The sequence below is a fragment of the Macaca nemestrina genome, chromosome 15 (assembly GCF_043159975.1).
Source record: "Macaca nemestrina isolate mMacNem1 chromosome 15, mMacNem.hap1, whole genome shotgun sequence".
NCBI lineage: Eukaryota > Metazoa > Chordata > Mammalia > Primates > Cercopithecidae > Macaca > Macaca nemestrina.
Window position 1 is genome coordinate 93423196 of NC_092139.1, and position 27015 is coordinate 93450210.

Sequence of the window (27015 nt, forward strand, 5' to 3'; positions counted from 1 at the left end):
GGCCTGAGTCCAGCCTGGGTGTTGGAATCTATCCTTCTCAGCTGCAGAAAAAGGCCTGAGAAGGCCTGCACAGAGGCTCCAACGTGCAGAGGTGAATGTGCATGAGCCTGTGTGTGCTTTCATTCATTCCAGTATTCAACGAACACATTGGGCAGCCACTGTGTGCTGGGTACTGTTCCATGTGGTAGTTAACCAGCCTGGAGTGGGCCACGTGCTCATGGGGAAGGGACGAGCTCACAGCCAAGCACACGTGTGCACACTGAGCCTGCAACTGTAGTCTGATGGGGCGCATCAGGGTGCATCTCATTTTTCTGGTAGCCAGGGGGAGATGCGTGCAGATGAATCTAACAGAGAGCCAGGAACATGATGCAGGACAAGTTTGGAGATGGCTTCTGGGCTCAGACTGCAGAGACCCTTGCTGGTCATGCAAAGGTCTTAACCCTAGAGCGACGAGAAGCCATGAAGGATTCTAGGCAGTGGGAGGCGTGATGAGCTTCACATTCTGGAAAGTTCCCTGAGGCTGTAGTGTGAAGATATGGTAGGAAGGCAGGTGGCCAGGGTGAGAGAGGAGCTGGCTGTGGCCAGGGTGAGAGAAGAGCTGGCCTGCCCCAGGAGGTAGAAGCTTCCGGAGGCGTTTAGCAGGTAAAGTCCATAGCACTTGGTGGGAGTTGGATTGGTGGAAGGGGGAGCAAGAGGGGAGATGAAGACATGAAACCAGAACAAAGTGATCATGAGATTCGGTATCCATAGGCTCCAAGTTGAAGTCTAGTTATTTCTACTTTCCCCTGCATGATGTGGGGCAAACCTCTCGTAGTCTTAGTTGATATGTTTTTAAAATGGGGAAAGAAGTCACCCCTTACCCCTTTTTCTCTACCATTTCTGCTATGATGATTGGGTCATATTATGTGCGTGCAGAGCTTTGTCACCAGGGGCAAGGTGTTGCAGGTTTATTGATGAGAATGAGGATGCCGATGGTGACGGAGAACATGATTCCGGGGTTGGGGAGTGTTGCATTGCTCCACTCAGCTGCATCCTCAGCTTTATGGATATCTTCTGGTAGGATTCTGCCCCACACTTAGAGATACATATTCTTATTCCCAAACTGAGTTCCAGAAACGCTTGTGCAAGGTCACCCAGAGGAGAAGGGTCAAAAGGCAGATTCAAAACATGGTTTGTCTGGATCTGAGACTCAGATCCCCACACCACTAGGCACTTAAGAAGGCAAAGGTACTGGCTGGGTGTGGTGGTTCACGCCTGTAATCACAGCACTTTGGGAGGCCGGGGCGGGTGGATCACTTGAGGTCAGGAGTTCCAGACCAGCTTGGCCAACATGGTGAAAACCTATCTCTACTAAAAATACAAAAAATTAGCTGGGTGTGATGGCGCACGCCTGTAGTCCCAGCTACTCGGGAGGCTGAGGCAGGAGAATCTCTTGAACCTGGGAGGTGGAGGTTGCAATGAGCCAAGATCACACCACGGCACTCCAGCCTGGAAAACAAGAGTGAAATTCCATCTGAAAAAAAAAAAAAAAAAAAGAAGAAGGTAAATGTACTTAGTGATCTTATCAGTCCCAACCCTCTTTGAGGCCACGATGTGTGCTCTTCCTCACTCATTCCTTGGTCCATTCAGAAAATATGGATGGAGCACCTAATACGTGGCGGCCACTGTCCTAGCCCAGGAGATGCATCAGTGAAGAAAACACACATCTTCACCCACATGGCACTGCCCTTCCAGCAGAGAAGAGACAGTAAGGCGGGTGCGTCTGAAAGAAGAAGACTGAGGACTGTGGCTGTGGTTGAGGTCACTGAGAGAATGACGCTTGGCTGAGAAGATGTCCAAGGACTAGGTTCTGGGACATTCCTATGTCAAGGTGTCAGGGACAAGGTAAACAACCAGCGCAGGAGACCGAGGTGTGGTCAGGGAGGCAGGAGGGAAACCCAGGAGAATGTGACTCCCTGAAAGCCACAGGGGGAGGGAGGGATCGACCTTATCAAATGGGGCTGAAAGGTCAAATGAGGTGTGGGCTGAGGAATGACCATTGGATTTGGGCACGTTGAAGTCATTGGAGATGTAGACAGATGCATCTTGATGGAATGTTTCGGGTGATTGTCCAACTGGAACAGCTTATAAGAAATTGGTAGAAGAGTCACCATCCAGCGAGTGAGCGCCGCCAGAAGCTTCCGCCCTGTGGTGACCAGCAGAGGCCTCTGTCTGAGACTTTCATGGTGGATTCCTGTGCCTACATCCGGACAGGATTGTCTAACCAGTGAAGCAGCAACAGCATCTGATGCCTGCAGCTCTCCCTGGAGCAAGCTCACAGTGCAAATCCCTCAATTATTCCCAGAGAGCTTGGCTCTGCCAGTGACTGGCACAGAGCTGACTTCTCTGCCCATCATGGAGGCACAGTGCCTGGTGTTCTGGGGGCCCATGAAAATGTGGTTTTAAATTGTTTTAAATTTTAAGGTCAGGGGTACATGTGCAGGATGTGGAGGTTTGTTATATAGGTAAATGTGTGCCATGGTGATTTACCGCACAGATTGTCCCATCACTCAGGTATTAAGCCCAGCATCCATTAGCTATTCTTCCTGATGCTCTCCCTCCTCACCCCACTGTGTGCCCAGCGTGTGCTGTTCTCTCCCAGAAAATGTTTTAATTTCTGGAACGAAAAAGAACTTTTAGGTCAAGTCAAGTGCAATTCTTTAATATATGCCTATATATTAAATTATATATATGCACATATATGTGTGTATATATGTGTAATTTATATGTATCTATAATGTGTGTATATAGACATATATATGTATACATATATACATATATACATATACATATATACACACATAGAGAGAGAGAGACGGAGTTTCACTCTAGTCACCCAGGCTGGAGTGTAGTGGCACGATCTCGGCTCACTGCAACCTCCGCCTCCCGGGTTCAAGCAATTCTCCTGCCTCAGCTTCCCGAGTAGCTGGGATTACAGGCACCTGCCACCACGCCTGGCTAATTTTTTGTATTTTTAGTAGAGACGGGGTGTCACCATGTTGACCAGGCTGGTCTGGAACTACTGACTTCAAGTGATCCACCCGCCTTGGCCTCCCAAAGTGCTGGGATTACACACACAGTCATGCACCGCCTAGCAATGTTTCAGTCAACGGACTGTGTATACAAATGGTGATTCCATAAGATGATAATACCATATTTTTACTGCACCTTTTTTATGTTTAGATGTGTTTAGATACACAAGTCCTTACCATTGTGTTATGGTGGCTTACAGTATTCAGTGTGGTCACATGCTGTACAGGCTTGTAGTTAGGAGCCATGGGCTGTACATACAGCCTATGTGTGTGGTAGGCTGTACCATCTAGGTTGGTGTAAGCATACCCTATGGTGTTCCCACAAGGGCTGAATCACCTAATGATGCAGTTCTTGGAGTTCTCACTCCAAAGGCCAGGTGGACTCGTGGCCCTCCAGGCTGTCAAAGGGACCCCTGTCTCTAGGTATGATATGGGCTCAGGAGTGGAGATTTTGGGGAGGCAGGGAGGCATCTCCACCTCCCATTGCACAACCGTATGTGTGTGTGTGTGTATGTGTGTGTATATGGGTATGCCTGTGTGTAAATATATGTGTTTGTGTGTGAACATGTGTGTATATATGTGTATATGTGTCTATATGTATATGTGTGTATTCGTGTGTGCCTGTGTGTGTGTGCATGTATGTCTCGTTTGTATATGTGAGGGTGTGTATGTAGTGCGTGTGCTTGTGTGTATATATGTGTGTGTATATATGTATGTGTGTATATATGTATGAGTGTATGTGTGTGTATATGCTTGAGTGTGTTTGTATATATGTGTGCATGTGTGTGTATTTATGTATGAGTGTGTTTGTATACATGTGTGTATGTGTGTATATATGTATGTTTGTGTGTGTGTATGAGTGTGTATAAGTGTGTGCATGTGTGTATATGTGTGTATATATGTATGTTTGTATATATGTGTGTATGTGTGTATATGTGTGTATATATGTGTGTATGTGTGTATATGTTTGTATATATGTGAGTGTGTTTGTATACATGTGTGCATGTATATATGTGTGTACATATGTATGAGTGTGTTTGTATATATGTGTGTATATGTGTGTATATATGTGTGTGTGTATGTGTGTATGTATGTGTATATATGTATAAGTGTGTTTGTATACATGCCTGTGCATGTGTGTATGTGTGTGTGTGTATATATATTTTCATGGAGGAAGGTGCCCAGGAAAGCAAAAGTGCCTAGGACCTAGGAAGTCGTGCCGTGGCCCTGGCTGTGCTCACCCTGCAGGGGTCCTGGCATTTACTTAATCCTGGCAATGATGGATTCCCCTCCATGCAGGCTGGGGTGTGAGATGCGTCTGCCCCTTTGCTAGCTGGGAAAGGAGAATGAATGAGTGGCAGAAACTGCTAGTTGTGGAGCCCTTGGTTGGAGCCAGGCCTGTGGGCTTCACTGCACCCCAGCTACAGGGAGGTGATTGAGTCCTTGCTGAGGTCCAGTGGCTTCCCAGGGCCCTGTAGGCGCCGAGCACAGGGCTAGCACTGAACCTGGGCAGCCTCACTCCAAAGGCCAGGTGGACTCGTGGCTCTCCAGGCTGTCAAAGGGACCCCAGTCTCTATGTATGATATGGGCTCAGGAGTGGAGATTTTGGGGAGGCAGGGAGGCATCTCACTCACATCTCAGAGTGAGATCCATCTCACTCACCCAGCCAGGAGAAAGAGCTGGGGAAGCCCAGGCTTTGGGCCCCAGAGCCCTGAGGTGGCTCCTGCTCAGTACTCAACTGCACCATTGGTGACTCCTGGAAAGTCTCCTCCCGGTTCCGTAGGACAGCAGTCCTGGTGAAACCCAGGGGCCGTGGTGAGGATGAAGGTGCTGCGTACACAGAGCATTTCCGCCTCCCGCTCCTTCAGCTCTCTGCCCAGAGCTCCCCCTTTAGACGCCTTTCCTGCCCTGTCTGAAGCTGTCCCCCTGGCAGCCTCACGACCCCATCACGATTCCGTTTCCTCCTTCAGGGCCCTTGCCAGGCTCTGTGAAGTTGTGGTTGTTTCTCTGCTTGCTTGCTTGTTGCCATTCTCCCTACGACCCTGCGCTCCCTGAGGGCAGTTGTTCCCGTTCACTGTCTCCCCAGGGCCCTGATCATAACAAGGCCGTATCTGCATGTTCCCCTCCCCTCTCCTGTTCCCATCACACAGCTCTCTTTGCTGCTCCTCAAACATACCATGCACATTCCCACCTCTGGGCGCTGGCGTCAGCAGCACCTTCTGCCTGGGGGGCCCTTCTGCCACATTCCAGCCCAGTGCTGCCCATGGCCTTTCCCTGACCTCCCTGTGGAAAGCGGTGACCTCTCCCTGCCTGTGATCCTGGCTCCCTCCCTAGTTTTTCTCTTCCCCGCTGCTTGGGGCATGTCCCACACTTGCTCGTCAGTAATTTCCCCTTGGGGAAGGCCAGCTGCGTGGTGACAGGGGCGAGGCTGGTCACCTCTGCGGGGACGACAGCTGGCACAGCTGGCGGGATGAGGTGCACAGTGAATCCTTTTTACAAAACTGATGAATATGTGAAAACTCAGTGATCCAGAATCAATGAAATGTATTATCAAAGGGAATGTTTTCTGGATCCTGCCTTGTAGGCAAAAGAGATGGAAAGTAGGGTTGGAAGCAGAAGGCATAGGGCAGAGTGAGGCTGGAGTGGGCAGAAGGGGATGTGGTTAGATTTGGGGCCCCTCCCCTTTATCCATGAGGTCTGTCGTGTCAGTCGCAGACATCCCTAGGAGGATGCTATAAAGCCCTCAGTTCCCAAGGGAGAGACTCTGTCCTCATCCTTTGCCTTAAACCCCCTGATAAGACACATTAATTACGACATTTTGTTTCAAAAGAAAAAATAGTTCTCTTCCCCTATTGCTTTCTGGTTGGCTCTGAGTTAATGAGAACATTCGATCATCCAGAACACTTGGGGCATTCCAGCTGACCCAGGGCTCGCTGTTTATGACCTCTTTCCCTTACCTCAGGTACATTTGCTGAGTGTTCCCACAAAGGTCAGCAGGGATCAGCCCTCATGGAGCCCAGGCACAGTGGACAGTCAGGTGACAGGCCCTCATCAACCTCTGAGTGTGACCTGCAGAGGCTGAGGGAGCCCTGTCTAGGGGCCCCCTCAGCTTCAGGCTCCTGGGGGAGGTGACGAAGCCTGAAGTTGTGAGAAAGATATGCTGGATAAGGCTCCATCTTCCAGAAGTATCCATGGGGCTCCCGAAAGCCAAAGACTTCATGGGAAATGCTTTCATGGACAAAATTGTGGAATAAAAGTCAACTTCAGGATAGAGGAGTGAATGAGGGGAACAAGCAGGCCTGGAACTTGGGTACTGTTTTCCAGGACATTGCCTGGGAAATGTGGCATCTCCATGTGCTGGACACCACCCTGGACAGAGGCAGGCTTTTGGACCAGCAGACCTGTGGCCTCATCCTGCTGTGCGCCATTAGCCAAACTGCCTCATGTCTCTGAACTTCGGTGTCATCTTCTAGAAACCAGCCCAGAGGTGCTCACATCACCAACCAGAGTGAAATCACTCATGCTGGCATGTCCAGCAGAGAGTGCTAGGAGCCGGGGCTTAGCAAACATCAACATCCTTTCTTGTTTCTTCCCTGTCCCCTATTCGGTCATAATCCTCATTCAGAGCCCAGCCCTGTACTGGCTGCTGAGCCTAACAATGAGTCGACCAGTCCCTGCTCTGAGGTTGCTTCCAGTACAGTGGAAGGAGGCAGCCAGGTAAACAGATACCTGTGGCATTGCAAATGCAGCATGGATGTTTGCGCCAAAGCCTGGTGTGTGCTTTGTCACCTTGCTCCCCGTGGGTGCTTTACTCTCCCATTGGAAAGGGACTTTCTTGAGGGCAGGGACTGCATGGCTCTGAAAGCCTCACAGGACACTCTTGAAACAGGGAAACTTCACTTCACTGGAAGGGTTCTGTGCTGGTAACTTCCATTATCCTGGACAGGGGCAATCTGGGAAGTGAGCACAGAGTACCTCTAAGCAACCACACAGGTGGCAGATGCCACGCCCTTTACTCCTACACAGGCTCACGAAAGCTGCAGACTGTGCAGACTGCTTTTGTTTGCAGGGAGTTCCAAGAAATGCAGGTCCTTTGTTTCCTAGCTTACTGGAGTTTAGAGGCAGCAAATTAGGATTTGAGGGGAAGACTTAGGACCCTAGTGCATGCGAGTACGTTGGCAATAGCAGGATGGGAAAGCAAAGTAAGATCATTCCGGATACATCCAAGAGTCATGATAATCTGACCACTCTTAATAGGAATCCATCTGGGGACCGGGTGCAGTAGCTTATGCTTGTAATCCCAGCATTGTGGGAGGCCGAGGCCGGCAGATCACTTGAGGTCAGGAGTTCGAGACCAGCCTGGCCAACATGGTGAAACCCCGTCTCTACTCAAAATACAAAATTAGCTGGGCATGTTGGTTCACACCTGTAATCCCAGCTACTCGGGAGGCTGTGGCAGAAGAATTGCTTGAACCTGGGAGGTGGAGGTTACAGTGAGCCGAGATCACTCCATTGCACTCCAGCCTGGGCGACAAGAGCGAAACTCTGTCTCAAAAAAAAAAAAAAAAAAAAACCCCAAAATCCATCTGCAGTCATTCAGTGTGGGGACAGCTATCCCAAACCTGTGATTGCAACCTGTGAGCATCACAATAGTTAGAGTGATATAATAAATGAACAGCAATCCCTTAATTAATTAATCCATGCATTCATTCTGCAAGCACTTCTGGACTCTCCCTGTGCCAAGCATGACGCTGGGCACTGAGGATGTGAATATAAAGCACACTTTGTGATTCGGAAACACCAGCAAAGGTTTAAGTGCAGTGAAGGGCAGTGACAACCGTTACAGCTGACTGAGTGACCATTATGTGCTGGACACTGTACTAAAATATTTTACGTACATTATCTCCTTTAAGCCATAAGCCACTCTGGGAGGTATGCATTATTTAATCCACATTTTACAGTGGAGGAAACTGATGCTCACAGACTTACAGGGCTTGACACCCTTCACACAGTCATAAATGGTAAAGAACCTAGGATTTCTCTAGCCCCCAAGATCAGGCCCATTTGTTTCTCCCACCCTGTCTCTTGAAACCAATGTGCCCGTATCTCCCAAAGGTATTCCCTGTATTTATTTGGTTGATGGTATTCAAAATGATTTTACGTGGCATACAACTAAATATTTTAAAAATATTTCATCATAATTGCCATGCATATCAGAAAACGAACATGTCTTGCACATCAAATCTGCAATATGATTCTTCTTTTAAAATGAATGTACTGTACTTGTGAAAATGTAAGTCGACTTAAAGAAAACATTAAGTAAATCACAGCCCAGGTGATAGGTGGTTATATATATAGAAAAACTCGAGGAGATTGAGTATGCAGATGATGTTTGGGAAAAACAGGTATCCTAGATTTAAGAAAGCAAGAAAGAATAAAATCCACTTTGGAAATAATGTCCACAAATTCACCACAGCAGGAGAAACGTGGGTGCCTTCAACCATGAGCTTTAGCTATCTGGGAACACATTAAGATGGATACTGTGTGTTTAGGGGATGCCAGCTGATTGCAATGTGTCCCCACCAGGTCCTAGCACTCATGCCACCATGTCTCTTTCCAGGGTCCTCTGCCCTGCGGACCTGTGAGCAGCCCCTCCAGTGTGAGATTTTCCACCAGCTGGGATGGGACCCTGTGCGGTACGACCTCACGGGCTGGCTCCACAGAGCCAAGCCCAACCTCTCAGCCCTGGATGCACCCCAGGTCCTGCAACAGTCAAAAAGGTGAGTTGGACCAGGGCTGGGGACGGGGATGGGGCATTGAAGGCACTGTGTTTTCCTTCCCACCTAAACTATGCAGCTACAACAACACAGTGTGGGAGGGCCAGCCCAGGAATCCCATCCCTCCATAATGGAACAAAGAACCATAACTTGAATTGGAGCAGTGCAATGTCTCCCTGGGGCCAGAGCGAATCCAGCCGAGGAGAAAAGCTGGCCTTCTGGGGAGGTGGAACAAAAGCTAAAAAGCCGTGACTTCTTATTTTGGCACTTTGCCTTTCATTAAGTATCTGAGAGATGATGTGACTGGAACAACTTTTATGGACATTCAAGAACTAGGGAGTCGTAAAACTGAAACGATACGTTTTGTAGCATTAAAAAAAGCTCACCATGTTCCCTGGCTGCTCAGCCCAGAGTGCTGGCATGAGGCTGGCAGCATTCTCTGCTTTTAGTTCAGAGGGTTATTGGAAAATGCTGTGTGTGTGTGGTGTGTGTGTGTGTGCATGTGTGTGTACGTGTGTATGTTTGTGTGTGTGTGCACGCATGCTCCCAAGTTCAATGCTGGAATTCTGCAGGGGTAGAGCTTAGAGACAAGAAGAGAAACTGAGACCACCAGGGAGGTGCTGGTGTCTCAGGTGGGCACCAGGGTGAGAAAGGACCACTTGCTCACTACCCCCTATATGCCTCGGATCAGCATAAACGCTTTATTAGTATCCTCTTAATCCTTATCACAACACAAGATCCTTAGTCCCATTTTACACATGAGAAAAATCGAGGCCCTGAGCGGTGAAGTGGCTTGCCTTTGCTCAACACAGCAAAACAGAAGCACAGCCAGGACCCAACTTGAGTCTAAGAGATGCTTGGAGAATTCCCAGCACCTTATGTCAGAGCTGACTAGAAACCCATATCCAGGAGTGGGGCTCGTGAACATCCAGCTCCTGGAGAGAGATCCAGGCCAGGGATGGGACAACAGGAGCTGTGAGCACACAGAGGACTGAATGATGACGTAGGTGGCCCGGGTTGAGTCCCAGCCCTGCCCTTTGTCACCTGAGTGACCGTGGGCAGTCACTCTCCCTTCTCTGGTTGTTTCTGCTTCCTGCACCATAAATAAGAGTTGGATGAGGCTACAAGACTCAATGGCTATAGCCCAGCTTTGGAGTCAGGAATATGCTCAGATTCTGTTTTTCCCTCTTTTAAGCTACATGACCTGGACCTCAGTTTCATAATCTAAGAAATGGGAATGGGGTCCCCAAGCTCCCATGTCTGATCTAAGAAGGCTTTGGTGACGTAAAATAGCAGATGACCTGTTAGACAGCCTGGTTCATAGTTGGCTCATGGAAGAGGGCAGGCCAGCTCTGTTTTATTGGAACAGACACTTAAAAAGCTAGCACCTTGGCCAGGCGCAGTGGCTCACTCCTGTAATCCCAGCACTTTGGGAGGCCAAGGCGGGCAGATCACGAGGTCAAGAGATCGAGATCATCCTGGCCAACATGGTGAAACCCTGTCTTTACTAAAAATACAAAAATTAGACGGGCCTGGTGGCGGTTGCCTATAGTCCCAGCTACTTGGGAGGCTGAAGCAGGAGAATCGCTTGAACCCGGGAGGCAGAGGTTGCAGTGAGCCGAGATCACATCACTGCACTCCAGTCTGGCGACAGGGCAAGACTGTCTCAAAAAAACCACTACCACCACTAACAAAAAGCTAGCACCCTGGCCACTAACCTCAGGGATGCTGAGGGAAGGCACTATCTGCTCAGGTGTCAGTCTGGGTATTTATTTATTTATTTATTTTTGAGACGGAGTCTTGCTCTATCGCCCAGGCTGGAGAGCAGTGGTGCGATCTTGGCTCACTGCAAGCTCCACCTCCCGGGTTCATGCCATTCTCCTGCCTCAGCCTCCCGAGCAGCTGGGACTACAGGTGCCCGCCACCACGCCCGGCTAATTTTTTGTGTTTTTAGTAGAGATGGGGTTTCATCGTGTTAGCCAGGATGGTCTCAATCTTCTGACCTCGTGATCCGCCCACCTTGGCCTCCCAAAGTGCTGGGATTACAGGCGTGAGCCACCGCGCCCGGCCCAGGCTGGGTATTTATTTGACATTATCTTGCAGCTCCACAAACTGCGTGCCCAGCCTGAGTCATTCCTTCTTGCATGAAACACATAGCGCATGCCTACTGTGTGCTAGGCCTGGTCGAGGAATAGCAGAGAGGAGTTTGCCCTCTAAGAAAGTATAGGTGTCGTAGCCTTGCTATAGGTATGTAAGTGACAGGAATATCCATAGGACAGATGCTCTAAGCCGAGGGAGGGAGGGAGCATTTGCAGGTAGAAGACGGGCATCGGGAAGGAGCTGGCATTTGCCATGAAGCAAAGCCTCACCTGGCAGGAGAGACTGTGAATGAAGGAGAGCAGCTGGGACACGTGACTGTAGAGGAGGCTTTAGGAAGCAGAGGAGCAGGACGCAAGAAGGCTTGTTCTCTTTGCCACCACCCAGGCCAAGGCTTTCCCAAGAACTTCCTAAAGCTCCTCTCTCTTTTCCCTCCTCCCCACCAGAGAGGAGCTGCGGAGTCTATTCCAGGCCCGAGCCAAGCTGCCTCCTGTGTGCCGGGCTGTGGCAGGCCTGGAGGGCACCTCCCAGCAGGCCCTGCAGAGGAACCGCATGGTGAGGAGGACCTTTGCCAGCAGCCTGGCCGCGGTGAGGAGGAAAGCCCCGTGCTCCCAGATCAAGCTGCAGATGGTGAGTAGGCACCCTGTCTCATGGTGTCCTGGCCTTCGCTGCCTCCATCCTCATCTCCTCTGGGCTGAGTCATGTGCCTACATCATCTCTAACCTCCCCAGCAAGGCCAGAGGGGTGAGCGTCACCCCACGCCCCACAGAGGAGGAAATGGGGGCTCCCAGCAGCAGTGAAACTTGACTCTGGTCACACCACCGGGAAGTGACCGATCCAAGTCTGAGGCCTTCAGCCTGTGCTGCTTGGTGTTGAGTTGAGAGGCCTGGAGGAGTTCCCACAAGCTATGAATGCCCTCTTGACTCCAGTGACACATATGAGAGCCAGACCAGCCCTGTCTGCCTTGCTCACCACCAGGTTCCCCTGGGGCAAGGCGGCAGGGCCCAGCTGGATGTAAATGTGGTACCTAGACCTGGAATGTGAATCCGTGAATAAAGGAAGGCATGAGATTGGTCAGTGGCCAGGCTGAGCACAGATGAGAATGGGCTGAGACAAGGGAAGGACACCTTTAAATAAACCTTGTAGTGGCCTGGCGCAGTGGCTCACACCTGTAATCCCAGTGCTTTGGGAGACCAAAACGGGCAGATCACAAGGTCACGAGTTCAAGACCAGCCTGGCCAATGTGGTGAAACCCCGTCTCTACTCAAAGTACAAAAAATTAGCCGGGCGTGGTGGCGAGCACCTGTAGTCCCACTACTTGGGAGGCTGAGGCAGGAGAATCGCTTCAACCTGGGAGGAGAAGGTTGCAATGAGCTGAGATCGTGCCTCTGCACTCCAGCCTGGTGACAGAGTGAGACTGTGTCTCAAAAAATAATAATAATAAATGAATTAATTTTTAAAAAGAAAAAAAATGAACCTCCTGGTGGGTTATAGTGGAAACACCCTTAGCCTTAGTCCTGAGTTCTAGTCCTAGCTCTTCTGCCCCTGGTCTGTGTGACCTGGGTCCACTCACTTGCTCTCTCCATGCCTCAGTTTCTCCATCTGTTTCAACAAGGACCATTATTTCTCATGAATCCAAATCAGACTGTAGGGAGCTCCTTGATGTAGGGCATAGGGGCCCCAAAGATGCCCAGGTTGGGCTTAATGAATATTTGGGGAGGGTCTAGTCCCCTTTCTGTGTCTCTCTGAGACAACTGGCCCTGACTTCCCTCTGTTTGGTCCTAGGATGCACTGACCAGCATGATCAAAAGGTCCCGGCTACACTTTATCCACTGCCTGGTACTGAACCCTGTGGTGGAAAGCAGGAGTGAGCAGGAATCTCCTACACCACCACAGCCTGGTAGAGACAAGCCTGGGGCAGGTGCACCTCTGGCCCTGGATATCCCAGCACTGAGGGTGCAGCTTGCTGGGTTCCACATCCTGGAGGCTCTGCGTCTACACAGGACAGGTAAGAGACAGCCAGGACAGAGCACCTTTTCTCTGACTCCTGGGACATGTCCACCCACCAGTGGCAGCCAAGGGATGGGAGCCCCTGCCACGTGCTAGGAGCTTCACACCCAGCATCCTGGTTACTCTTCCCAGCAGTCTTCTGAGATGAGGCCACTGATGCTTAGGGAGGTGGAAGTACTTGCTCATGGTCACCTTGCCTGGACATGGCAGAGTCTGGATCAGGACCCAGGTCTCTTTGAGTCTGAAGTCCACTGGTTTTTTTTTTTTTTTCTTTATTTCTTCTAAAAAAACACACACACACACACAAAACGGGATACATGTACCACACATACAGGTTTGTTACATAGGTATATGTGTGCTATGGTGGTTAGCTGCACCTGTTGAAAAAGCCCATATTATTTCTAGAATTGCCTGTACACTCCTAGAAGACTACGGCTGTGTCTTCCTTTTAGCCATGAATTTCTAAGGAGCATTGTCTTGCAATAGAGGGTGGAATTTCCGTGACGAGTGATATTTTGGTGTTCATGATGCTCAGTTTGGTTTGGGAGATTGCTGTGATCCCAGGAGACGATGATATGATTTGATGAGGGCTCATATCACCCAGGGATACAGGAGGCCCTGAGGCCTAGAGGAGGGAGCTTCGTACTTTCACTGGGAATCTGGGGAAACCTCACAGCAATGTAATATCATAGTCAGGCCTCGAAGCATAAGAAACTGCTCACCTCTGGCAAGGGGAGGAAACATTAGGCAGAAGGATCAGAAAGTATGAAGGAGGGAGGCATAAAAGGGGCAGGTTTTTCAGAGAAGTAGATTCAGAGTGAGTGAGGAGTTGTGGGAGAAGAGGCCGAGACATCCACCAGCGCAGGCTGCGAATGCCTGTGTTGGGTTATCACCAGGTCCACCTGGGGAGATGATGGGCTGACAGGGGGATGGAGGGGTTCTAATCAAGGGATTGAAATTTTTGGGTCTGTATTTTAGTAAGCAAGTGTGCACCTGATGTCCCCACATCAGCTAATCTTAGGAGTTGAGTTTGATCTCAGTCCTTGCTATCCTTTTCTGCCTCTCAGTCCCCAAAGGCCACCGCATTGACTCCCCTCTCTGACAGTCAGAAATGGCTCAGACACAGCCATGCTGTCTGCAGAGGACAGAGTGACTGGGACACGCAGAAGTCTCAGGTGGCCACCTCGTTTGGTTAAAGTCTCCGTGGTCACTAGTGCCCTAGTGTATGGTCGCTTCCCCCACCTCCCCCTGCTGGGTTAATAATGGACCCCTGGGCACAGAGTATTTGACTGCGAGCAGCTAGAAGCAAAGGTGAGACCCCCACTCCGCTGAGCATATCAATGATTTTCCCTCCCGCCCGCACAGCCACAGAGCAGGGAGACAGATAATGTCATGAGAAGAGGGGGACGGTCACAGCCAGTGGCTGGTCCCCCACACTGAATCGATTCTATTTGGCTGCTTGGCAGGAAGTGCTGGGCCTTTGCAGGCGCCCTGGACCTGGATCAGACTGTTAGAATACCTGTGTGCATTCAGGGTCAGGGCGTCCCATTCCTGTGTCCGCGGGACCTCACGACACTATCTGCCCTCTCTGTTCTCAGCACAGCCCAACTCAGCCAGGATGAGCTTTCCAACTAAGCGCAGGCTTGATATCTCATGGTAGAAATGTCCAATTTCTGTCTCCTAGACCTGGTTCGTTTCCTCTCTTTATTTCTATTGTAAGTCATGTCTGTCTCTTTCACACTCACATGAGATATATTTGTATGCATACACAGATACATCAAATATTTATTATTTGGAATCTGTGCATATTATATATATATGCCTATATACACATGCATGTGTGATACATACCCATGCACGCTGTTTATTGAGTACCTACTACGTGCTAGACACTGTGTTGTCAGATATAGCAAATGAGATCATTCTCACTGTGCTAAAGGTATGTAGTAAACTCATTAAACATTGCCTATTGTGCAGCCTGGTGGGCACGGCTCCAACTCTGGAGGGAGATGGTTTGGCCTTGATTCTGGCCGCCACCTCTCACCAGCCGTGTGACTCTAGGAAATTCGCTAGGGCTTATCTCCCTTTCCTCTCCTATAATAGCTCATACCTCTGAAGGCTGCTGTGGGGCTGGGTGCATTAATAAGACAATAAAGCTTAGAAGAGTGGCAGGTTGTGGAAAAGCACATGATACCCATTAGCTGCTTTTACTATAATTGTCATCGCATTTAATCCTCATAGTGACCATGTGAAGATAGATCTTGTTATTCTCATCTGACAAGTGAAGCAATTGAATCTCAAAAAGGTGAATCATTTTCCCAGTCATGGGGCTCGTAAGCACAGAGATGGGACGTGAACGCAGATAGGTCTGCCCTAAAGGAGGCTTGTAACCTCCCGGGTCCCCCATCTCTGTGCTGTCTGCGTCCTTCAAAGTTGGTCTGAGACCTTCCTCTTCCCCAGGAAGTCTTCCAGGATTAGCCACACACACGATTGCTGTTCTTCCTAGTTGATGCATCTGGCTTATCGTGAAGTCTCAAAAGTGGAGTGAGATTTTACCATACCTTTTCTGATCCAGTCACGCGAGGGGTCTTTCTGAAGCAATCGAGGCTCTTCTTGCACCCAGGGAAGAGTCTAAATCTTGAGACCTGGAATTTGAGTTCAATTTCCTTTGGGACCCGGTTTCTGCTCTTCTTTGGCTACTCTCTACTGCCTGGGTTTGAGTCCCAACTGAGACAGTTACTATTTTTGCTTGTGTAACTAGGTGAATTCATCTCTCTGGGTCTCAACTTCCCCTTTTGTAAAGTGAGGATAATAATATAGGCCCATGAGTGTCTGTAACACGAGGAAGGTGTTACCCTAGTGGTTTGCACACATAAGCTCTCAGTAAATGCTGGCTGTTACTGTGGACTATAAAATAATTGATTTTCTTTTTTGGAACAGTGTCTCGCTCTATCACCCAGGCTGGAGTGTAGTGGCACGATCATGGCTTGCTGTAACCTCTGCCTCCTGGGCCCAAGTAATTCTCCCACCTCCAGAGTGGCAACAACTACAGCATGTACCACCATGACTGGCAAATTTTTGTACTTTTTGTAGACACCATGCCCAGTCTTAGAACGTATCTTATACTTCCCTGATCTAGGTCTTGTTTGTACAGCCCCCTCTGCCTAGACTTCTCTTCCATACCAACTTCTTTTGGAAAACCCTATGGCTTCTTCACAAACTGAATCTAATGTCATTTTCTCCCAATAGCTTTTCAGGCACCCCTTCTCTTCCCAGTTCCCCACATAGAAGGATGCAGCTGTGTCCACCCTGCATGGTAGACTTACAAAAGCCCTTAGATACTGCCCAATGCAGCATGCTTCACATAGAGCGTATGGGGTGGTAATTCGTGTTAAACAAAACACTTTCCTTTGTCAAACAGGTTTTGGAACCTCTGGGCTAACGTTGGGAAACTCAAGGCTCATCGGGCATCTGCCCTGCACAAGTTCTCAGAGTCCTTGACTTGGATGCTGACATGCCTCTTCCAAGAGGCAGATGAATGTGCAGCTTTTTCAAACTTGCAGTGGAGCATTTTATAGGGTTTGGGTTCTCAGGAACGCCCCTGGGAAGTGCTGATCAAATCTAGTCTCTTAAGTTAACAAGTGGAGAAACTGAGGCCCCAAGATATGAGTCCATGCAGGAACTTAGTAGCCAGGCTGGGAGCAGGACCCTGAGCTCCTGTCTGGGGGTTTAGGGAACCGGGCTGGGTCTTCTCATCTGGACTCTGTGCTCTTCTCCTGCCTGCTCCTACCTCCCTAGGCTATGCTGACCACATGGGGCTCACTCACTTCCGCCGGCAATTCCAGGTGCTGGACCCTCCACTCCTGAAGAAGCTCATGTCAACCTCCGAGGGAACAGATGAAAGGAAGGTAGGTGGAGGACATGCAAGAGGGGTGAAGGCCCCAGATACGGATATGTTGGTTATTGGATATGTTCCAAGGCTGGGCACGGTGAGTGGCTCATGCCTGTAATCTCAGTGCTTTGGGAGACCCAGGTGGGTGGATTGCTTGAGTCCAGGAGTTCAAGACCAGCCTGGGCAACATGGCTTTGACTGAGGTCTGATGGGCTTGTGTTCCATAAGGGATTGCCCCAGGGGGCATCTGGACCAGCTGGAATCTGAAAGCAGGACCATGGGGGCAGTGCTGAGGGCAGCATGAAGTTTCGCTCAAATCCTTGCTCTAGACCAAACCCACACAACAATGTCATTTGGGACCCGACCCAGCCCAGGATGACACTTCTGGCCCCTACATAAGGAACTTTAGGAAAAGAATAAGAATAGAGTCATGAGAAGACAGCATCCCAGCTAAAAGGGTGAAAAGTCATCATTTGCAAAGTATGTTCCATTCAGCACCAGCACCCTGAGGTGGTCTATGAAAAGAGCGCTTCGGGGTCTAAAATGTTTAGGAAATATTTACATCAGGGCTCCGTGGTTGAGAATTCTATGAACATCACGCCTTAGGGCCTTTGCACTAGCTGTTTTCTCTGCCTGGAGCACTCATTCCCCAGTCTTTGCATGGCTGGTGTCATCTTGCTGTTCAGATCCCAGCTCAGATCTCATTCACCATCCCATCCTCTTGTTTTGATGTGTGTGTAGCACTTATCTGAAATAATGTGAATCTCCTCTATGTTTTCTGGCTTCCAGCAAGAGCTCAGTAATTTTTTTGTTGAGTGAATGAATGAATGAATGAATACCTAGGCCTAACTTTGTGTTTTTGTCCCTGTGTGTCTTCTTTCTCCAACTACAGCGTAAACTCATGGAATCTCATCTCTACTTCCAGTGCCAAACTTTCAATAACTGTTTCTCTTAAGAATGGTCACAGGCTTATCAATGATTAGAGACCTTGTTAGAATTTGCAAAGCCCTATTTCATCTTCATAACAGCCCTGCAAAAGAAGAGCTATTACTCCCCATTTACAAAAGAGAACACCACGTTTCTTAGAGATGAAGTGGCACTCCCAAGGCCACACAGCCAGGCATTTGTGGGTTTGCTCCTTGGACTCAAGTTTCTCCATTCCAGGGGACGATAGTTTAAAGAGCATAGTTCATAAAGGGAGGTAGTTCAAACCGACCTGAATTTGATTCCCAGCTGGGGCTGTGTGAATGTAAACCAGTTATGTCATCTTTCTGCCTCCCTTTCCTCATCTGTAAAGTGGGAAGGACCACAATGCAGAAAATATATAGGGGAATCCACATAATTTCAGGATAAGTGCTACCAAAACTAATTAAACAAGCGGATGTGATGGGGGGTAATAGCTAAGCTGGGATCTGAATAGCAAGATGAAAGAGTACTCCATGCCACTCAATGGAGTGTTCTGAGAATGGCATGTAATAGTATAGTTCATTTACTCAGGGCCTGGGACATAGTAAGGGCTCAATATACACTAACCACCGTCATCAACATCAGCAGCAGACCATCAATGTCATCATCCTCTTTCAGATCCAGGGTGATGACACACAAGTCGCACAGACCATGTGTTCACAATCCTGTTGCAACTGCACGTGCCTGCGTGTGCCTGAGATCATCAGCACTGCAGTTCTCAATGAATGAGTCAGAAGAGTAGAAGTAAACAGAGTCACAATTCTTAGGTGTCTTCTTAGTTCTTCTTTGCAGTGGGCACCGGGGCACAAGCCACTTTCAGTAGACAAGGCAGTGACTTCTGCAGGGCCCTCCTAACTCACTATGGAGGGGACGTGATCCCCAGATGTCTGTGGCACAGGGCTATCCCTTCTCTGGGTAGTGGCCCATTTTGGAAGCCATGAAATCCTGCCTGACTTGGTGCCATCAACCTCTCTGTACCAGTCTTCGTTCAGGGGTTCCTTATTCTTGGTCTCCCCAAATTTGACTTCATTCAGAGGGGCTGAATGGAACCACTGAGAGGGTCTTGGGCTCCTCTGTGGTTGAAAATGGTGCAGGAGTCAGGTATGGGGGAGTTTTTTTGTGGAGGGAAAGGGTGTAGCATATGGAAGCGTTTCTGTTCTGAATGAGTCAGCAGTTCTCTGTTGTAGCCAAACCAAAACCACCTCCATACATGCTAGAGGCCTCAGAAAATGGAAAATTACAAGGAGAATGGACTTGGTTGGGAATTTTTGCTGCTTCTTATTCTTTTTTTATTTGCTCACAAATTTTATTTGCTGCAGCATAGAATTTTGGTAGCAACAAAAAGAAACACCATCCTGCCTCTTATGAAAAAGCTGATAAATATTCATTTGTCAGGCCACATGATATGCCATGAATTATACATGAACACGTGCTCGGGTGGGCAAACTATCAGTTTCTGTGTGCAAAGCAGTTAAGACCTCAGGATTTAATAAGACGAGGTTGACAGCTAGAAAAGGTCAATATTGTCATTAGACACTAGACGGCAGCAGAGGGGATTCATTGTCAGGGTGTAAAATGGGTCTTGGTGAAGTCCCCTGTGGGTCTAGCAGGTGAGGTCTGAATGTTGGTGTTTCATGCCAAGACTGTTTCCCAATGAAGTACTCTCATTTGGTGGCTACCTGATGGATATATTGTGTTCCTGAAACAGAAGTAGCATATGTCTTTTATCACGGATGCATAAACTCTCATTACGAAATATCAGACATACTATGAAAAGGTTACAGAGCCATGAGCTAAGACAGTATTCAAAATATAAAGCCTTCCCACTCTGGGAATCATCCTCATTTCACAGCGTAGGCAGCTGAGGCCATGACCACCCAGCCAGGTAGCAGTAGAGCTGGGATGTGAACTCAGGCTCTCAGATTCCTGACATAGGGCTTAAAAAAAAAAATTATGGTAAAATACACATAACAAGAACTTTACCACCATAACCATTTTTAAGTGTATTGATCAATGGTATTAAGTACATTCATATTTTTGAGTAACAATAAGCACCATTCATCTCCATAACTACTTCTTGCAAAATCGAGACTTGGTACCCATTAAACAGTAATTCCTGATTCCTCCTCTTCTCAGGCTCTGACCATCATCGTTCTGCTTTCTGTCTCTATAAATCTGACTATTCTAAGTCCATCACAGAAGTAGAATCATGCTGCATATGTCCTTTCGTGACTGGTTAATTTCACTTTGCATAATGTCCTCAAGGTTCATTCACATCGTGGCATGTATCAGAATTTCCTTCCTCAGGCTGAAAAATACTCCATTGTGGATGTATACCTTATTTTACCTGTCCATTCAGCTGTCAGTGGATGTTTGGGTTGATTCCATTGTTTCCTTTTTAACTTTTATTTTAAGTTTGGGGGTGCAAATGCAGGTTTGTTGTAACAAACTTGTGTCATGGGGGTTTGTTGTACAGATTATTTCATCACCCAGGTGTTAAGCCTAGTACGCATTAGTTGTGTTTCCTGATTCTCTCCCTCCATTAGTTGTTTTTCCTGATTCTCTCCCTCCTCCCATCCTGCACCCTTCAACAGGCTCCAGTGTGGGGTGTTCCCTTCTATGTGTCTGTCTGCTCTCATCATTTAGCTCCCACTTATAAGTGAGAACATGTGATATTTGGTTTTCTCTTCCTGCATGAGTTTGCTAAGGATAATGGCCTCCAGCTCCATTCATGTTTCTGCAAAGGATGTCATCTCACTCTTTTTTTCGTGACTGAATAGTATTCCATAGTGTCTATGTACCACATTTTCTTGATCTGGTCTGTCACTGATGGGCATTTAGGGGGATTCTATGTCTTTGCTATTGCAAATTGTGCTACAATGAGCATATATGTGCATGTGTCTTTACAAAAGAATGATTTCTATTCCTTTAGCTATATACCCAGTAATGGGGTTACTGGGTTGAATGTACAAATATCTCTTCAAGACCCTACTTTCTTTTTTTTAAACTCTTGTTTTAGGTTCAGGGGAGGTGCACATGCAGGTTTATTATAGAAGTAAATTTCATGTTACAGGGGTTTGGTGTACAGACAAGTTCATCACCCAGATAATAAGCATGGTACACAATAGGTAGTTTCTCAGTCCTCACCCTCCTCCTACCCTTTACCCTCCAGTAGGCCCTGGTGAGACCCTGCTTTCAGTTTTTTGGGGTATATACCCAGAAGTGGAATAGCTGGATCATATGGTAATTCTATTTTAAATTTTTCAATGAGCTGCCATACAGTTTTTTATAGCAGCTGTACCATTTTGCATTTCCACCAATACTGCATATGGATGGCAATTTCTCCACATTCTTGCCAACATGTTATTTTTTGTTTTGTTTTTTGATAGTTGCCATGCTAATGGGTATGAGATGGTGTCTCAGTGTGGTTTTGATTTGCATTTCCCTCATGATTAGGGGTGTTGAGCATCTTTTCATGTTCACACAGGACTTGAATGGAAACCCTCTGAAGGCAGGCAAAGTATTTAGTGCAGTTCGTTACAGGACATGCCATTCATGGATATTAACTTTAAATAATTATCATTAATTTCATCCAACTTTAACCAAGTGCCTGCTTTTCACCAGATCCTGTGCTAGGCACCAGCAACTTCCATACAGAGCTGGCTTTCGTACACCCCAGGAGATGCCACTAAAACATTTGATGTTTCCAAGGGAGGTGAGAGCGGGGCACTCAAGGAAGACATCTCAGAAGTAGGTGATGCTTGAGATGAGGTCTGTGAAACTATCTGGAGGAACTGAGTAGGAGGAGGGTTACCGGACATTCTCATGTTAGGTACAGGATTGCAAAGATCTGGAGTCACGGAGGTGCATAGATAGTTTCATGGTGCTGGAGCATAAAAGATGCCAAGTGCCAAGAAAAGGGGCTGAGGACTTTAACAGAAGCAAATTCTGGGTTCTTGTTAGCCAAGCTGGAGAGTCTGGGCTTTATCAGGTGTTCAGCGATGCTCTTCTGAAGGGTTTCAGCAGGTGCATGGCATAGCAGACCTGATTTTTATGACTTGGACTGGCTTCAGCAAAATTATGAAGGAAGCGAAGTCCATGCTGCCCATTCCATGGTCCTCTTTAGGAAGCAGTGTCCTCATGCTGACCTCTGGCTATTCCAGGGTCCCCTGTCTCCTCTAGACACCCAGGCACATACTGAAGCCTCCCAAATGACCCTGTCTTCTCCCTCTAATCATCTTCGGTTCCATTCCTGTCTCCCAGGCTACTCCCTCTGGTTAGATGATGCTTTAACCTACACCGAAGCCTACATAGAGTGAATACAAGGGTGGAATTTCAGGCAGGTCAGTGAAGACGCTCTTTCAACTCACCTTGGCTAAGTCCCAGATTCTGGTCCCTTCCATTTTTCTGCTGCTGAAGCAGGAGTTGCCAAGTCTCTGATCGATGTGAGGAAACCCTTGGGCCTACCCTCCTCCCCGCAGAATGTCTACAATGTTGATTGATTTTAGCCGGCAAAATCTCTGTCCCTGAGGACTTGAGCTGAAGAACATAATTAAGGGCTGCCAATCCATCTTCTCGAAGGCGGCCACTGTTATTCTGTCTCCCACCCTGGTGGACACTCCCAGTTTCCTGTGAATTCATCTCAAGAGTCTTTATCTGCTGGGAGGAAACCCTTATGAGCCCATGGCCAGAGAGGAAACTGTCTGCTGTCTAGGTGCTGAATAATTATTCAGGGGCTCCCACCACCTTTGCTCCTGAAATTTATTCATCATCCCTTTCTTGTTCACCTTGCTGTCTCCCTCCAGTTTGGGTCTGTTGTTTTGTTTGTTTTTTGAGACAGAGTCTCGCTCTGTCGCCCAGGCTGGAGTGCAGCGGTGCTATCTCGGCTCACTGCAACCTCTGCCTCCTGGGTTCAAGCAATTCTCCTGCCTCAGCCTCCTGAGTAGCTGGGGACTACAGGCACGCGCCACCACGTCTGGCTAGTTTTTGTATTTTTGTAGAGACTGGGTTTCGCCATGTTGGCCAGGCTGGTCTTGAACTCCTGACCTCAGATGATCCAGCCACCTTGGTCTACCAAAGTGCTGGGATTGCAGGTGTGAACCACCGCACACTGTGAGCTGGGTCTATTGTTTTAATTATTTTACATGTTTTCCACTTAATTTTAATCAACCCAATTACATTGGTATGTGCATGTGCATTTGGTTTTTGGATAGTTTCTGCCTTTTTCCAGGCATTTCATTTATAGCCTTGAGCATAAATAGTTAAAAAACAGACACAGTTAGCACCCTTATGGAATGATTTGGCCACTTGTGAGAGAGGCTCAGTGGTTAAAGTATGTGATTTAGAGTCAGATAGACTTGAGTTCAAATTGTGTCTTCTTCCTGTCTCTCTCTATGAATCCACGCCCTTGATACTTGATAGATGTATGACCATTGGCAACATATAGTATGGCATGGCAAAGTGTCTGGTACATTGTAGGAGCTCAACATATGGAAGCCATTGGACCATGGTGTGGGCTTCATGGGGGCAGGTGCTATATGAACGGCAGCCAAATGGTTCACAGGATAAGCGTCCTATTCCATAGACACAGATTCTTCATATCAAGCTGTTCATTGAGGAGTGAGTTGGGGAAGCACTTTGCAGCTATGGCTCTTCATCATTTCTGGAGTCTCTGCGTGTCTGGCATATACAGCTAAATGTGAGGTGTCAGCCCATATGCTTTTTGGGTACACTCTTCTTCAACATTGGAGAGAAAGCTCTTTGCAAAATTCTAGGAAACAATGGAACGGTGTAAGTGGGGGCTGTGGGTTGGATGTGACTGAAATCTATTAGACCCCGAAATCTGGGCTCAATTTGACACAGGCTATTGGAATATTCATACTTAAGGCGGAGAGATCTCAGGTTTGCCAAGAGCCATGTTTGCTGAGGTGTAATGTTGACTTACAGTGAAGACGATGACCCATCTATGCTCAATGCCTGGGCTGCTTCATTGAATGAATCTTACCGTTTGTGAATTCGAGGTGGGATAGCTTAACAGGTTAAGGATACAGATTCTGGAGTCTGGCTTTCTGAGCACGTATGGTGTCTAATCTGCTCACTGGCTGTGTGACATTTGACAAGTCACTCGGCCCTTCTTTGACTTAGTTTTATTATCTTAAAATGGCATACTAATAGTCTCTAATACTCTTGATAGGAAGATTGAGTAATTTAAGATATTGACATGGTGACTTTCATATATACAGAATAAATAATAAATATAATCAATTACGATTTTGTTGTAAAAATAGTAAAATTCTACTATTTCTATGGATTTTAATGCCCCTGCTATACAATGAAGGCTTTAATCTTTGCCTTAGAAACCTCAAATAATTAAGATAAAATATTTTTTGATTAATAGTAGTAGATATTTAATCAAATGATCATCTCTAGACTACATTTGAATAGTTTTTGATTTTCTGACTATTATGAAAAAGGATGTTGTGAACCATTTGCACATCAGTCTTTGTGTAAAAATGTGTTTCTACTTCTTTTGGGTGCATTCTTGGAGGAGAATTGCTAGGTTATATGGTAAATTTATGTTTAACTTTTAAATATAACTTTTAAAGAAACTGTCAAGTTGTTTTTCAAAGTGGCTCTACCATTGTTCATCCTCGCTGGCAATGTATGAGGGTTTCACTTTCTATCCTTATCAATACTTGGAATTGTTTGCCTTTTTGATTTAAGCCATCCTGTTGTATACAAAGCGGCATTTCATTGTGGTTTTAATTTGCATTTTCCCTAATGATGTTGACTTTTTTTTTTTTTTTTTTGCATGTGCCTAGTAGCTACTTTATCTCTTTTTTTGTGAAATCTCTATTTTTTTTTTGCCCATTTTAATTAGGCTGTTTATCTTATAGAGTTGTAGTAGTTCTTTATTTGTTCTAGACATAATTATTTATCAGATGTATCTTTGAAAATATTTTCTTCCAGCCTGTGGCTTGTCTTTTCATTTTCATAGTGGTGCATGGAGATTTTAATTTTTATGAAGTTCAGTTTACTAATTTTTTAAGTGACTGGTGCTTTTTTCATATCTAAGAACTCTTTACCTACCCCTAGGTTACAGAGATATTCTCTCATTTTCCGCTAGAAGATTTGTAGTTTTAGCTCCTCCATGTAGACATTTGATCTGTTGTGAGTTAATTTTGTGTACAGTGTAACATACATGCCTACATTCATTTTTTTGCATATGAATATTCAATTGTCCCAGTACCGTTTGTTGGAAAGACTATTATTATTTCTCCCAGTGAATTGTGTTGGAACCTTTGTCAAATATTTATTGGCCGTAAATAAAGAGTTTATTTTCATAATCTAAATTCATTCTATTGGTCTGACTGTGCTAATTAGTAGCATCTCTTTCTTTCTGCCTCTTTATTCCTTGGTCAGTGTAAATAAACTTTGTCAATTTTATCTTTTCAAAGGACAAACTTTTGATTTCACTGATTTTTTTCTCTGTTGTTTTTCTGTTTTCTTTGGTTCTATTGTCTTCTATTGATTTCTACTCTATATTATTTCCTTCCTTTCACTTGATTTGAGTTTAGTTTTCTCTACTTTTCCTGGTTTCTTAAAATGGAATCTTGCTCAAATTATTGATTCAAAATCCTTCTCCTTTTCCAATATACATGGTTAAAGCATACATTTTCCTCAAAGTACTACTTTGGCTGCATTACATAAAAATGTTCATTTAGTTCAAGATATTTTCTAATTCCTAGTGTGATTTCTTCTTTGACCCATTGTTTATTAAGAAGTGTATTAATTTCTACATATTTGGAACTTTCTCACCTGTTTTCTTGTTGGTTTCTAATTTAATTCTGTTTTAGTTTGAGAACATATTTGATATGATTACAGTACTTTTACATTTATTTTTGTTTGTTTGTTTTATTGAGATTTATTTTATGGCCTAATATTATATATCTAGGAAAGTGTTTAAGGTGTGCTTGTAAAAAACATGTATTCTTCAGTTGTTGAGTTGTCTATAGATGTTAGTTGGGGCGATTTGGTTAATAGTATAGTTCAAGTCTTATATATCATTGCTATTTTTTTCTTTTTTTTTTGAGACAGGGCGGTGTCTTGCTCTGTTGCCCAGGCTGGAGTGCAGTGGCACGATTATGGCTCACTGCAGCCTTGACTTCCTGGGCTCGAGTGATACTCCTGTTTCAGCCCCCTGAGTTACTCACACTACAGGCATATGCCACCACACCTGGCTGATTTTGTTTTTTAGAGATAGGGTCTCACTGTGTTGTCCAGTCTGGTCTCGACCTCCTGGGCTCCAGGAATCCTCTGGCCTCAGTGTCCCAAAGTTCTGGGACAACAGGTGTGAGCCACTGTGCCTGGCATATTGCTATCGTTTATGTTTAATTGTTCTGTAAATTATTGAGAGTCAGGTATTACGCTCTCCAACTATTACTGTTAAATTTTCTATTTATGCTGTCATTCTATGCATTTTTGCTTCACGTGTTTTGGGGCTCTGTGGTTAGGTACAGACATATTTATAATGCTGTATCTTCTGGATGAATTAACCCTTTATTGCTATAAAATGTCTCCCTTTCTTTCTAGTGATGATTTTTGTTTTCAATTTTAAACAAAATTTAAAACAAAATTTGTCTGATAATAGTATAGTCACTCCAGCTATCTTATGTTTAGTGTTTGCATGATAGATCTTATTTCATTTCCCCCCTTCCAACCTATCTTTGCATTTAACTGCAACTCTTACAGATGGTATATAGTTGAATCTTCTTTTTGCAAAATCCAAATTGACAATCTCTGCCTTTTTATTAAGGTGTTCAATATATTGATCTGTAATATAATTTACACATGACATTTTGCTATTTTCTATGTGGGCTTCACACCTTCTTTTGGTCCTCTCCTCCTTTACTTCCTTCTTTTGTGTAAACTAGATATTTTCCAGGGGTCCATTTGACTACCCCTTCTAGTGATTGTTCTATGGATTACAGTATGTTTTGTAATTCAAGAGGCTGCACTTCAGATTAATACTAACTTAATTCTGGGAAAATATAGAACCTTTGCTCCAATATAGCTCGTGTCTTCCTCCTACCTTAGTGATACTATCGTAATACACAGTCTACCCTCCATATGTATCTGTGGGTTCTACATCCACAAACTGAACGAACAACTTACTGAAAATATTTGGAAAAAAAAGAATGGT

The 27015-nt window shown here is 46.3% G+C and overlaps 1 protein-coding gene across 4 annotated transcripts in view; it reads left to right on the forward strand.

The window, feature by feature from the left end:
- LOC105495709 (myosin XVIIIB) overlaps nt 1–27015 on the forward strand; it is a 300538-nt gene that overhangs the window by 96722 nt on the left and 176801 nt on the right. For all 4 annotated transcript variants that reach the window (XM_071080310.1, XM_071080312.1, XM_071080311.1 and 1 more), the window contains exons 18-21: nt 8692–8851; nt 11392–11575; nt 12731–12953; nt 16754–16863. In XM_071080310.1, the coding sequence (XP_070936411.1) occupies nt 8692–8851; nt 11392–11575; nt 12731–12953; nt 16754–16863 (677 nt within the window). The remainder of the gene's footprint in view (nt 1–8691; nt 8852–11391; nt 11576–12730; nt 12954–16753; nt 16864–27015) is intronic.